Source organism: Lacerta agilis, chromosome 6 (assembly GCF_009819535.1).
Source record: "Lacerta agilis isolate rLacAgi1 chromosome 6, rLacAgi1.pri, whole genome shotgun sequence".
NCBI lineage: Eukaryota > Metazoa > Chordata > Lepidosauria > Squamata > Lacertidae > Lacerta > Lacerta agilis.
Genome location: NC_046317.1, coordinates 66,220,832 through 66,234,500, shown reverse-complemented (window position 1 = coordinate 66,234,500; position 13,669 = coordinate 66,220,832). Strand labels below are relative to the sequence as shown.

General features: G+C 46.1%; 1 protein-coding gene across 3 annotated transcripts in view; it reads right to left on the bottom strand.

The window, feature by feature from the left end:
• Positions 1–13,669, bottom strand: part of MYH7B (myosin heavy chain 7B) — a 52,639-nt gene that overhangs the window by 4,593 nt on the left and 34,377 nt on the right. For all 3 annotated transcript variants that reach the window (XM_033153260.1, XM_033153261.1, XM_033153262.1), the window contains 14 exons: positions 12,832–13,087; positions 11,755–11,997; positions 11,185–11,361; positions 10,232–10,377; positions 9,203–9,293; positions 8,475–8,864; positions 7,661–7,787; positions 6,382–6,500; positions 5,310–5,506; positions 4,301–4,650; positions 3,356–3,480; positions 2,055–2,170; positions 1,651–1,843; positions 493–696 (listed from right to left, as the gene is read on the bottom strand). In XM_033153260.1, the coding sequence (XP_033009151.1) occupies positions 493–696; positions 1,651–1,843; positions 2,055–2,170; positions 3,356–3,480; positions 4,301–4,650; positions 5,310–5,506; positions 6,382–6,500; positions 7,661–7,787; positions 8,475–8,864; positions 9,203–9,293; positions 10,232–10,377; positions 11,185–11,361; positions 11,755–11,997; positions 12,832–13,087 (2,734 nt within the window). The remainder of the gene's footprint in view (positions 1–492; positions 697–1,650; positions 1,844–2,054; positions 2,171–3,355; positions 3,481–4,300; positions 4,651–5,309; positions 5,507–6,381; positions 6,501–7,660; positions 7,788–8,474; positions 8,865–9,202; positions 9,294–10,231; positions 10,378–11,184; positions 11,362–11,754; positions 11,998–12,831; positions 13,088–13,669) is intronic.

Sequence of the window (13,669 nt, the reverse complement as noted above, 5' to 3'; positions counted from 1 at the left end):
AAGCAGCACTCGCAAGCAGAGAGTCTTTCCTGACTCCTGCTCCTTTTGACCCTTTTAACTGGAGATATCAGGAATTGAACCAGGGAGAGTCTGCAAGCAAATTGGTTCACTTTAAGTTCCATGTTGGAAAAAACAGGAGGATATAAATGGAGTAAATACAAAATGCAAATAAATATAACTCATCCTGGGCTTTTTTAAAAACAAACAACTAAATCAAGTTTATCTTCCCCAATTCCTTGAGATAACACCCCCTTTATAAGTAAACAAGAAAATACAGGGTCTTCTAGCCATATCCCCTTCTCTCTGCGTGGGGGCTACTCATAGGACACAGTTTCCCATGAGCCCAAGCGAGAAATTATCCCCAGAAGGAGAGAGGCAGATCAAGAACCCTGCATTTTTTCAGGGCTGATTTGAAACAGTTCACTTCAACCATCAATTCAGCACTGAGTCCAGAAGTTGGTATTTCACATGGGAACTCAGCCTCTGCCTCACCTGCGAGTGTAGCAGATTGACTCTTTCTGTGGCCTCCAGGAGCTCCTGCTCAGCCAGCTTCCTTCCACGCTCAGCTTGCTCCAGGGCTGCACGCAGCTCCTCCACCTCGGCCAGCATCAGGTTGTTGCGCCTCTCCAGGGCAGCAGCCTGCTCCTTCAGGTCATCGTTATGGCGCAAGGTGTCATCCAGTTCTATTTGCAAGTCCTGTCAGGCACAACAAGAAAAAAAGGGGCCTGATTAATACGAGAGAGAAGCAAGAGCTAGAAGTCTCCTGAGGTCTGCAGAGAACCTTTAAGGGTTTTCAGATACCAGGCCCAAACTCTCTCCTGTCAAAGATTGGGTATGGCCTGTCTATAAGGAAAGAGGAGTGGGGAACCTGTAGCGCAACAACCACATGAGGCCTTTGGCCTAATTTCATGCAGGTGGCAAGATGTGGGGGAAAGGGTGTGGCGCAGAAAGAGAGAGAGAGATGGCACACTGGCCCTACTTACCTCTGGATTTGGCCCACCTACCATCAGTAGCTTGCCCCCGCAGGGCAAATCCAATACAGTGGTACCTCGGGTTACATACGCTTCAGGTTACAGATGCTTCAGGTTACATACTCCACTAACCCAGAAATAACGCTTCAGGTTAAGAACTTTGATTCAGGATAAGAACAGAAATCGTGCTCTGGCGGCTCAGCAATAGCAGGAGGTCCCATTTGCTAAAGTGGTGCTTCAGGTTAAGAACAGTTTTAGGTTAAGAATGGACCTCCGGAACGAATTAAGTATGTAACCAGAGGTACCACTGTACACTTTCTGCCTAAGGCAAAGGGCAAGATGGCACCCCCCCCCCCCAGTTCCACATACAGAAGTCAACTAGACTCACAGCCTAATCTTACTCTAATATTGGTAATGGAGTAGCATCTTCCATGGCACTTGAGGGTAACAGGCTAGTTAAGAGGACACAGGACAGGCAGCATGGCTGACACAGCTCTGTCCTTCAAGGAAATGCTGTCCATCAACAACCGCCACCTGAGGGGCGTAACGGTAGAGCTGGGCCTGGGGGAATGTGATATCAGAGGGGAAAGGTGGTAGTTGTGGAGCAGCCATGGAGAGAGGGAGAAATACAGGAGAGCTCCAGGAGGCTCAGTGAGGAGATGTTCCCAACATGACTGACCTTCATTTGGGCTTGGAGCTGCCGCACCAGTTTCTGAGACTCGGCGGCCTGGCGGTTTGCGTGGCTCAGCTGTATCTCCATCTCATTCAGGTCTCCCTCCATCTTCTTGCGCAGCCTGATGGCCTCGTTTCTGGCTTTGGCTTCTGCATCCAGTGAAGCCTGCATGGAGTCCATGGCTCTCTGGTGGTTGCGCCTGGGAGAGTGAAGAAAGATGCTTAAGAATAGAGGCACTTTATACCCACAGATGCAGAACCGGTGAACCTTCGTCACAACTTTTGTTTTCTCAACGATGCCTCTCTGTGTAGATTTGCTCTGTGTTGGTTATGAAGGCTTCAGGAGGCCCAAACCTATACAAACCTAACTAGTTTCATAGAACAGCCTGCCACAGTATGTTCTGTTCCTACCTGAGGTTCTCAAATTCTTCATCCTTCTCTGCCAGTTTCCTATCGACATCAGCCTTGATCTGAGACAACTCCAGCTGGATGCGCAGTGTCTTGCTTTCCTCATGCTCCAGGGCTCCCTAGGAGCAGAAGGAAAGGTAAGTACTTCATGAAAAGACTCACCAGAGTCCTGGTCCCCTCCGTCTGCTTCAGCTTATTTTTGAAAAGGCATCGGGGTGCTGAATAGCCTGAAGCTCATTAGGATATCTAATATTTGTGAGAGACTAGGGCAGCCTTTTCCAACCCTCTCTCCCTCATTAACAACTGTTGTAATGAACTTAAAGCACTCCTGTTTACCCAGGTGTTTGGTTGCTGTAAGTAAGATAACATTAGTTGTTTCTAGGAACCTTGAACCTTATTAGCTGTGGGGCCATGAGGTTGTTCTTAAATGTTGTGTTTTTAATTTAATCATTTTAGCATTTTAATATTTTGGTGTTTGCCACCTTGGGCTTCTCTAGGAGGAAGGCTGAGGTAGAGATTTAATAATAAATAAAATGAAATAAATAAACCTGGCACCATGTCGGCAAAGGCCAGAAGTGTATTTTTCTGACCACTAGATGCCACCGTAGAGCCAGGTAAATGGTCGGCTTCTATGCCTCTAGTTGTTCCACCTGCCAGGATTCAACACCAAAAGAAGGCGGGGGGGGGGGGGAATCAACAGCAGCAAGTGATGGATGAGAGGCAAATGTGGGAAAGAGGAAGACGACTTGTCAAAGGCCTGCATGTTAAAAGGATACTGTTTCTAAATGCCACAGTTCTAACATCTACGTGGCTCTACCTAACAGGATCCTTCATGAACACTGTAGGACTTGGGCAATACTTCCTACATTTGTATTTTCCCATAGGAACATGCACAGACACACTGACATATTTTTCAAATTAAGCAAGGCACTCCTTTCACTGCCCCAAATCTTTGTGGCCCAGTGTCCCTTGGGTCCCTAGATGGTGGATTACAACTCCCACGTGGCAAAGCTCTCTGGTCAAAATCCAGAATGAAGAGCAGCACAATGAGCTAGATCAGGGATGGGGAATCTGTGGCCCTCCAGATGTTGGTGGATTCCAGTCCCCATCAGCCGCTGCTAGCACAGCCCACACTCGGGAATGATGGCAGCAGGAGCCCAACAACTTCTGGGACTCAAGGTTGAAGGACATTGCTATAGCCCCCAGTTCAGTTGGGATATAGCTTGGATTTCACATAATGTGGCCTCACATTGTGCACGGCCACAATGTGAAGCTCTCCCTCTGCTCACAAGCTGGGGGCTTACCTCAGCCTCCTCCAGGGCAGCCTGGATGTCATTTTTCTCACTCTCCAGACCTTTCTTCAGCTTCTCCAGCTCATGGATGGTTTTGCTACTCATGCCAATTTGATCAGTCAAGTCAGTGATCTCCTCTGGTAAAGAAGACAGGAATTATAGGCCTGCATGTAGCTGTAGTTGTTAATAATAATAATAATAAATAATAACAACAACAACAACAACAACAGCAACATGTAGCTGTTATTCAGATACTCCACTCATTCAAAATTCCTGGATGGAAATCAATGCCAGTTCTACTCAGAGTAGACCCACTGGGGTTAATAGACATGACTAAGGTTCATTCATTTCAATAGGTCCACTCTAAGTAGGACTTTGTTGAATTCCACCCTCTATCTCCAAGTGACTGGGGAAAAGGGCGACCCAAATCAAACCCAGAATGGAAGACAAGACAGGACAGAATGCCTAACCTAAAGCTCTGGACCTTTGCTGAGCTTGCCGCATGGGTATGACTTATGCCATCCTTCACCAATCTAGTGCTCTCCGGATGTTTTGGTCTAAAATGCCCATCAGCCCCAGCTAGCATCTGGAGAACACAAGACTGGCGAAGGCTGGCTTACGTACTTGGGCCACACACAAATACAAGAGGCTATCAACCCACCAGCACCACCCTTCCTCCAAGGTGCTCAAAACTAGCCTTGCAAATTGGTCCACAGATGAGCCCACACATTCATTAGGCTACTGGTCTTCAGTGGAAGGATAGAGACCCACAAGTAGGGTCTACCCTGCCTTCACCTCCAGGCCATGACTCCCAGACTTTCAAGCATTCTCTTCCTATTGTAATGGCTAGAAGCTACCTTTACATAAGAAAAATAATAAATGACACCTGTGCCTGCCCAGTAATAGCTCCTTGGATTGTGAAGTACACTCTTGGATTACCCACAGCCCTGATGATACCTTGCAGGTTCTTGTTTTCACGTTTGAGAGTCTCTAGATTATCCAAGGACTCTTCATAGGCGTTCTTGAGCTTGAAGAGCTCTGTGCTGAGGCTGCGGGACTCCTTCTGGGAGGACTCCAGCTCCGACTGCGTCTCCTCGTACTTCTGCTTCCACTCCGCAATGATCCTGTCAAAATTGCGCTGCTTCTTGTCCATAGCAGCAGCAGCCGAGTTTGCTCTCTCCAGGTCGATCGAAAGGTCCTCGATCTCTGTCTGCAGACGGTGCTTGGTCTTCTCCAGAGAGGAGCACTTGGCATGAGCTGCTTCCACAGCTTCCTCTGCCTCCTGCAGCCGGATGGCCAACTTCTTCCTGCAAATTATCATGGTTAGCTAGGGAAATAGCTGTTCCTACATGAGCCAGAGATGGAGCTCTAGCAGCAGTACAGATCTCATCCACCTGGTGCAATGCTTTCCACCTTTCTGTTGAGAAGAATCTTCAAGGGGAGACGGAAGCAACTAACTGGGAAGTGAAACGAGGAGGCAGCTGGAGCTCATTATGGCATGCTTCCTCTCGCTTCCTGCAATATATCCTTAACATGGACTTTTCCAGCTTCCTGCTATTGGGTGGCCATTTACACACCATCAAATTTGCATAATTTATATGCATAGATGCAAATTTACAAAGGATTACTGCAATTTATATAGAATACATCTCACCATAAAGGGGAAGACTGATCAGATGACCTGCTGTCTTCTTTCTAGCTGCCAACTGGCGATGGGCAACTTCAAGGTGCTACTTCTCTCTACTTACACTTTTTAAAAATCTGGACCAGCCAGCCTTTCAGACAGAGAACACCTCCAAACAGAGAACTGTGCTCTGTGAAGTTGGACACATGGCCATCCTACCTGTTGCACTTAATTGCAAAGGTGCCTTTGGGCAACACTGTGGTGCCAAAGCTGCTTCATTTCTGCACAGAATTGGGACGCCACATAATTTATTTCGCATGAATGGCCACCTCTAGGACTTACTTGGCTTCCTCTAACTCTTCTGTCCTCTGGATGGCGTCTGTCTCGTATTTGGTCCTCCACTGGGCCACTTCTGCATTGGCCTTTGACAGGGACCGCTGGAGCTCTCCCTTGGCCTCCACTTCCTCCTCATACTGCTCCCGCAGAAGGTCACAATCGTGGCGGGAAGCTTGCAAAGCGTGAGCCAGAGCGTTCTTGGACTGGAAGGTTGGAATCGCATGCATTAACATGGAAACAAGGCCTCTCTCCCTTGCATGTGTCCACTTATCAAGGAGTAGATAGATCTAACTCCCCAGTGTGTCAAATGAAGGCTGGGGTTCAATACATTCTGACAGCTTATTCATCAATAAGTTAGGAGCAACTGTTTGTGAAGATGGTTGCCTTCTATGCAAAAAATATATACAGTATGCAGGGTAGGAGGAGCTGGGCTCTTTATGGACACTCACCAAGGGGCCTGTGATAGCCACTGGAGCAGATACTCTTGAGAGCTCAAGATGGATGAGTCAACAAGGAAAACAGTCCACTGACTGGCCATGCCAATCGCCCAACATAATCACCACACCTGCCCTGTCCTGGCTGAACCTGAAGCCATGTCTTTTCTTATTTACAGTCTTTATGGAATGTAGAAGAATCGAGGCTAATGTTGTCTCCCTTTCAAAAACATCTTTCCCATCAGAGACATTTGTTAACATACTGAAAATATTGCTGCAGCTATGGAAGTATAATTTACTGTCTTATTCACTATCCCCATGGAAATACAATATCTACATTAAAGGGTTCCTTTTATAGCATTATGGCCAAAAAGATGGGGATGGATCTCAAACATGCCCATGAAAGTCCTGTTCCTGAATCCTAAAAATATGCAGACTGTGGTTATTCAGTGGTATAGAAAAGCACTCAGCACATACTCAGAGGCACTTCTCCTTACTATTATTTGATATATTCCAGGATATGTTCTGGGTATTGAAAAATAGTTTCAGGGCCCAAGTGAGTCTCCCCACAGTACAAATTAAGTCCTGGTTCCCTGTTACCAGCTCTTGACTGCAGGTGTAACCCCAGATGTATATATGGTCACCTTAGTCTCTTCTTCTAGCTGTCTCTTGAGTTCATCAATGGTTTGCGTAAAGGAAGTCTTTCCGCGACTCAGCTGGTTTATAAAGGACTCCTTCTCTTCAAGAAGCCGGCTAAGTTCTCCTAATTTTGTAAAAAGCCAGATATCCCATTGACATTTCATTGGAGAACTCATTGTTTTCCATCCCTTTGAAATCCAAAATAGCCACACTGCCGTTTTCAGGACTGACCCAACACTGAACACAACTCATTTGAAGATAATCAGCATGGGCAGGGTGCAGACATTGGGTGGTATTCAGTTTGTCAGATGGAACAATCCCCCTCCCCCCCCTTCGCATGCTGTTCTAGCAGTTTTCCTGACTCTCTTGAGCTGTTTTTTGGGGGGTGGGAGTGCAGGGGAAGGAAAGCCCCAGTGCACAAGTGAAAGACCTTGTGCAGGCTTCCACTGATGAGACTCATTAGCCCAACAGATTGTATGAATGAACCCCAATCCCCATAGGATAGATGTTATGGGATCTCAGTCTAATGTTCACTTCAAAAGACTGTAGCCACATCAATCAAAATGGATTCAGTGCTTTCTCTTGGTGGCTCTAAAATCTAACTTGTTAGAAAGCCGAACCCAATGAATGTAATTAGCTCTGTATTTTCTGCAGCATACATAGCGTAATTGCTACCAATTGGCATGAGCTTCATAAAGCTCCAAAGTGCTTAATAATTCTAATCTCAGTTATTTATCATTACAGGAGTGGCATCCTTGGGCAATTGCCAGGGCCTCAGTACCAGGCAGGGCCCTCTAATGACGCCTGCCATGTTCTCCTTCGATTAGTTTCTGGCTCAGCACTACAAGCAGGGCCAGGCAACTGCATCTAGCCAACGTTGTAATGTCCCACATCAGTCACCACAGCTAGATAAATCCACCAAGCCACTGACAGGGGAGAGTGGCCCATGAGAGGGCATTTTGCCCAGGGCCCCCCTCAAGCCTGGGGCAACACTGTGAAGTATGTAGACAGACAGCGACTTTCCCAGGGACATTCAATTAGCCTCCTCATGGCCAAGCGAGAATCAAAACCTTCATGCCTCAAGTTCAAACTCAACATGCAAAGATCCCCAAGGCCAATTGTCCAGCATGGATATTCTGCAGCTCTTCATAGGCAATTTATCTGACATAAGAATATCTTGCATCATCAAGGCTACTTATCCAGACTGCTCTCTTCCTGGGGAGTTCCAACATGCATGCAATCAAGGTCTGTAACAGAGGGAGCGACTTTGAAAGCAAAACATACCATTTTCAGTCTGCAGTCTCCCACGCTGGGTGCTCACTTCGGCTAGCTGACGCTGGAGTTCATCCAGCTTTGATTTGGTTTCACTCAGCTGATCCTCATATGTTCGGCAGAGCTTTTCAGCATTTGCCTACAACAGGGATGAAAACTTTGTCTAGATGTCTGAATTGTCAATGCATTAAACAACTGGCTCGAAGCAGAGCCTAGGGCTGGATCATGGCCAGTGAAGAGCTCCAGTGCTCTCATGGTCTGCTCCCTGCACCAGACCTGGCGCTTATGTATAGATCGCTGTTCCCATCAAGCACGGTATATACGGTGCTTCCTTTAAAAAAGGCAGCTACCTTCTTCCCACCCTGACCAGTCAGAAAGTCAATGGTGTAACTTGCATGGCAGTGCTGGTGCTTGTCAACTGAGCAAACCAGCAGGGGACCTGTCAAGGTGAGGAATGCTTCAGATCCAGAGAAAGGGAACTGAAATGCTGAAAAAGTGCATCTGATCCACTCCATCTGAACAACCGAACACTGTAATGGACTTTAAAGCTAAAATACACCTTAGTTGATTCATTGGGCTTATGGTGATTTTTTGAAGTCAGGAGGAAAATGAAAAATCAAGCTTCTTGAGATGCTGACTTCTGCCTCAGGACCAAATTACTGCTGTATGTGATACCTTCCTCCCTCAAGCCACCTTATGGCTTAGAGTTGCAGCACTAAACTAGTCCATTCACATTCATGCACGAAAAGCTCTACCTCTGCTTCCAACATCTCCTCCTCCTTTCAACACATTAGTGCACAAGGAAGCATCAGCAAATGGCATTCACCTTGTTCTTGGTGAGGTAGTCAATGTTGGAGGACAGATCATCCACCTCCATCTTCAACTCGCTCTTCTCCTTCTCCAGCTTCTGCTTCACGCGCTGCAGGTTGTCAATCTGCTCCCCCAGTTCCGCCACAGAATCTGCGTGCTTTTTGCGCAGGGCGGCAGCAGTTGACTCGTGCTGCAACGTGGCCTCCTCCAGGTCCCTGCGCAGCTTCAAGAACTCTGCTTCACGCTTCTTGTTCAGCTCTATCTGGCAAGCCGTGGCGCCACCTGCCTCCTCTAGCCGCTCACTCAGCTCCTCCAGCTCATGCGCCACCTCTGCCCGCTGCTTCTCCACCTTGGCCCTGGCAGCTCGCTCGGCCTCAAGCTCCTCTTCCAGCTCCTCAATGCGGGCCTGAAAGTAGACAAAAGATGGCAGAAACCACCAGGTAACTCTGCCCTGAATGAAAAGGGGAGGAGAACCCAATGACTCTGACCAGGGTTGAGTGGCTCATAACGCTTCTACCTGGGTTTCATTTCACATGGATCATTGTGGTACCAAGTGGCCAGGAGCATCTACATTGCAGTGGACCACAGGAAATTCTTCAAAGGCCGGACCAAATGTTTGCCCCTTTTGACTTTTGGCACAAATGGCGGGCTTGCTCCCCACTTATCCCCCAAAATGTTCAAACCCAGCCCTGCTGCTGTAAAAAATATATATTTCCCTCCCCTTTTTGTGCCTCTTAGATTTACCTGGAGCTCTTTAATTTTCTTCTGTAGCTGAATTGCAAGGACTTGCTCATCTTCAATTCTTGAATTTAACTGGTTCATTTCAAAGTCTTTCCTATGAAAGAAAATAAGAACAAGCTGCGTTTATATCGGGACTGAAATAGATGCCATTGTCACTGCTAGGAGACTTTGGGAGGGTTGTTTCTACACTGATGGTTTGAAAATGTAAATGGTTTTTTTTAAAAAAAAAAAATCGTGTTTTATTGCGTTGTGGGACAAGACCATCTTGCTGAAAATATCATATAAAGGGGTGTTCACATATTACACACAAGGAGTACACAATCTGTGTACCTGTGTAACAACAGTTGAGCTGCACACTTGCACAGTTATTCACAAGTTCAACAAGTGTTCAGTCTGTGTACACAATTGGTTCAGCCACACAAATCAACAAGTGTATACTCTTTGACAGAAACACTTGTTCATGTGCAGAGACCGCTTGTACTTGTGGTTCAGTGCAACATATGAATAAGCCCATAAAGCAGCTTAATACTTAGAACCATGTCGCAATTCACTTGAGTTGAGAGCTGGGGCACAGATGAAGGCAGATTCGCCCGCTGCCCTTGCTTTTCTTCATTGAGGGCAGTGATCTGAAGTCATAATGAGCATCTTAGTGGGTTGCACTGTGCAGCTCATGCCCTTTCTCTGTTTCTCACTCCAGTAACTGAAGCTTCCAGGAGGACATGGGAAAAAGCAGGAGGGATAAATCCTAAGTACATGTGCTTAAGTCCCACGGACACAAATCAGACACATTTCTATTTTCAATTGCATCTTCAACAACCCTTCATACAGCAGAGACTCCTACTCAAATTTGCCTTTTGATACTGCATGAAAATAGAGAACCCTTTTCAATTATTATTCCAAAATTCAAGTGCAGAAACAATTCAGCATCTGTTGTGAGCTATTATCTCACATCTGTTGTTAGGCTGATATCAAGCAGCCTGCTTAACCTTGTTTGGTTTGACTGGGTGGTATTTCCATGAATTGCATGCTCACTTCTTGAGTTTCTCTTCCAGCTGCTGCTTATCATTCTCCAGATCCATCACAGATTCCTGAGTGAGCTTCAAATCACCTTCCAGCTTGCGTTTTGCTCTTTCCAGGTCCATCCGTATCTTCTTCTCTTGTTCCAAAGCACTTTCCAGCTGGAGAGCACAAAGTATAGTGAAGGAAAATGAGAAAGTCACAGAACATGCTTTGCTCACCCAATTTACCCTTTCTCCCAAAATGGTGCCTCCGTGGAAAGATGTCAGAGATAGAGAACCCATGTCCCTCCAAATGTTGTTGAGACTCCAACTCCCAACAACCCCAGCCAGCACTGCCAATGGACAGGGATGGTGGCAGTTGTAGTGCAACACCCTCTGGTGGGCAACAGGTTCCCCAACAATGGATAAGAAGCTCAGCCAGCTGGAAACATTACAGAAGCATCTACCCCAAAAGCACATTGTTTTGGGGCTAGACATTTTGCTGTCTGAGGCCAAAGGCAAGATGGTACCCCCCCCTCCTGCCCCTTCTACACACAGAAGGTGACTAGACCAGCAGTTGAATCTCACTTCAACACTGGCAATGTTAGTGGCACAGTGTCTTCCAAGGCACCTGAGGGCAGCAGGCTAGTTTAAGGGGGTTAACACACACAAGGCTGTCCTGTGTAGAGGGGGAAGCTGTCCCTCACCACAAGCATCTGTTGACACACTCTGCCTAATGGTAGGGCCAGTTCTAGACTGGAACTTATGAAAGGCAGATATTGCTGAGCAGACATTTCAAAGAACTGGAAAAGTAAATATTGTTAAGGTTTCTGAGACTGATAATTTTCCAGCAAAGCATTTATGGTTGCACAATCTAGTGAGCTTTTAGCCAGATCTCTGGACAAAATGGGTTTTGCAGGTCCTCTACCATCCCAGAAGCCTCAATTTCTACACCACCACAGACATTTTTCATGTGCCTTGACTCACGTCATCCACTTGTTGCTCCAGCTTGACTTTAGCCTTGGTCAGAGTGTTGACTTTGTCCTCCTCAGCCTGAAGGTCATCCAAAGCTTGCTGGTGGGCCTCCTGCAATGCCTTCTTCTCCTTGGTCAGCTTAGCAATGACCTCATCCAAAGCAGCCATTTCTTCAATTAGGTTTTTCACCTACGATGGTGTGACAAAAGCTTAGAGGGTTATATGAATAATATGGAAGAGTGAAAGGATGCACACATGTAAAACTGGGCAGGCCTTTGGTGAAGCATAACAACGTTCGTCACAGAAGATGGTAATTTTTAAATACCCATCAACTACAAAAGAAAATTGGTGTAAATTCATGCTTTCTCCCCACCCCTTATGCCACTGCCCCAATAAACCAAATGTGTTATTTCTACTAAAAGAGAAGACAACTCCCCCCCCTTTTGTGCTGTTTTTAAATTGCACAACATGCATCCTCTGTTAAACTTTCAGACATCACAAAACCAGCAGTAGTTTTGGCTGATTTTGTACTCTTCTTCTGCTTCCATTACATGAATTTGTTTTAATCCTAATGGTGCTCACCTTGTTTTCTGTGGCATGCTTCTCCTTCTCCACCTTGGCCAGGGTGATCTCCAAGTCATCAATGTCTTTCTTCAATTCAGCACATTCATCCTCCAGCTTTCGCTTCTTAGAGGTCAGGTCTGAGTTCATTTCCTCCTCATCCTCCAGGCGCTCCATCAGTTCCTTCACCTTGGCTTCCAGCTGAATCTTGGTCTTGATCAAGAGGTCGCAGCGCTCCTCTGCATCAGCCAAGTTGTCCTGCTCCTGTTGAAGAATATCCGAGAGGAGGGAGCACTTTACCACACTGGGAGATGCTATTGCTCCACTCTTAAATGTACAGATATATGAAATGTGCATGGTGGTTAAGGTGCTGTTTTGTCAAATGTCTACAATAAGAGTCTCATTTTGACTGCCTTCAATTCTCCAGCTGAGAGAAACACTGAACCCATCAATTTGTTGAAGTTTGTCAGATCCACAGTTCTATCACATGTATAGAACCATGTTAACTGGGCACAGAATCAAACATCTCAAGTATCTTATTTTTCATTTTAAAAGCCCCCCGACACACCACACGTTTCTAGTTCTCATGGTTGCAAGCTAAAAAGGGAAAACTAGTGTGTGGTACTTGATGAAGGCTCAGAAATTAGAAGGCATCTGCAAAAGAATTCCAAGACTGGTTAGGCAAAGTTGACTATCTAAGCCGGGCAAGGGCACTTGTGGCTACCAATGGAAAATGCAAGGCATACCCCAAATGGCATACCTGATTCTTCAAGGGGACTATTCCTCCATCCAAACCAGGCTAAGTTCTTACACTATGCCATTGCCATGTTTCCATCAACAAGACTCCATTGCCTTGTCTCGGTGTATATTGTCTCTGTAGCCTTCAGTATTCATCTTTTACCTTCTTAGTATATAATAGTCAGGGGGCCACGTGGAGGAAGGCCGAGGGCCACATGTGACTGCAGGGTTGCTCACTTGTGACTTACATAAATGTTTGAAATGAAAATGTCAAGGCCAGATTCACCGTCAGCTTCCTAAACTACATACAACACAATGCCTACCCTTCATTTGGAAAGCTCAGCTGGATAGAGTACTCACTGCTTGAAGCTGCAGTGACAGATCATTCTTCTCCTGGATGATGCTGACTTGCTTCTCTTCCAGCTCCTTCCGTTTAGCCTCCGACTTCTCCAGAGCTTCCTTCAGCTTCTGGAACTCCTCTTTGAGGGTAGCCATTTCCTTCTCAGTCTGAGCTGACTTGAGGAGAGGTTTGATCTTGAAGAAAAGCTTCATCCAGGACCAATTCTTGACTGCATTAAAAGCACGGATGTTCCACTGAATGGTGTAGAGTGCGTCCCTGTGGGAAATAAGTAACACATGTTGCAATGTGATTTGGTGGACACTCCTACTGCCTGATCACTGCCCATTATAAAGGAGGCAGATTCTTGCTCCCTCCTCAAACTATGAGCAATAAGCTATAGATTCCTGGAGGAAGAGATGCACAGAGGAACTCAGTATACTAGGTATACAGTATATCAGCTTGTGTGCAGGTCTTTACTGAAAATCAGATCTTTTCTGAAACTTAAAAACCACTGTATTAACATAGTGAGGGGTAGGGGGGAAGAGACGGAGTGGGGGTGAAAATCAGAAACAAATGTACGAAGGGTCTGTTGGCCATGGCCAAGCAAACAAATGCTGATATTTTAAAGAAAACAGAGAAGAACTTGTTCAAGGAAATACTTCATATACTTGAATGTTAATATCTTTGCACTGCAATATTTTGTAATGTAACCCTCCCATCTGTTTTGAACAGAAGATAGGCACAAAGTGGTTGTCTCTGTGAGTGAATGTCGCAGTCGCTGATATAGGTGCTGCATTGATGGAGCATTGATGGGGCATGCCAGCACCATTCTGAAGTCCTGTCTCTTTTTCTGCTCTT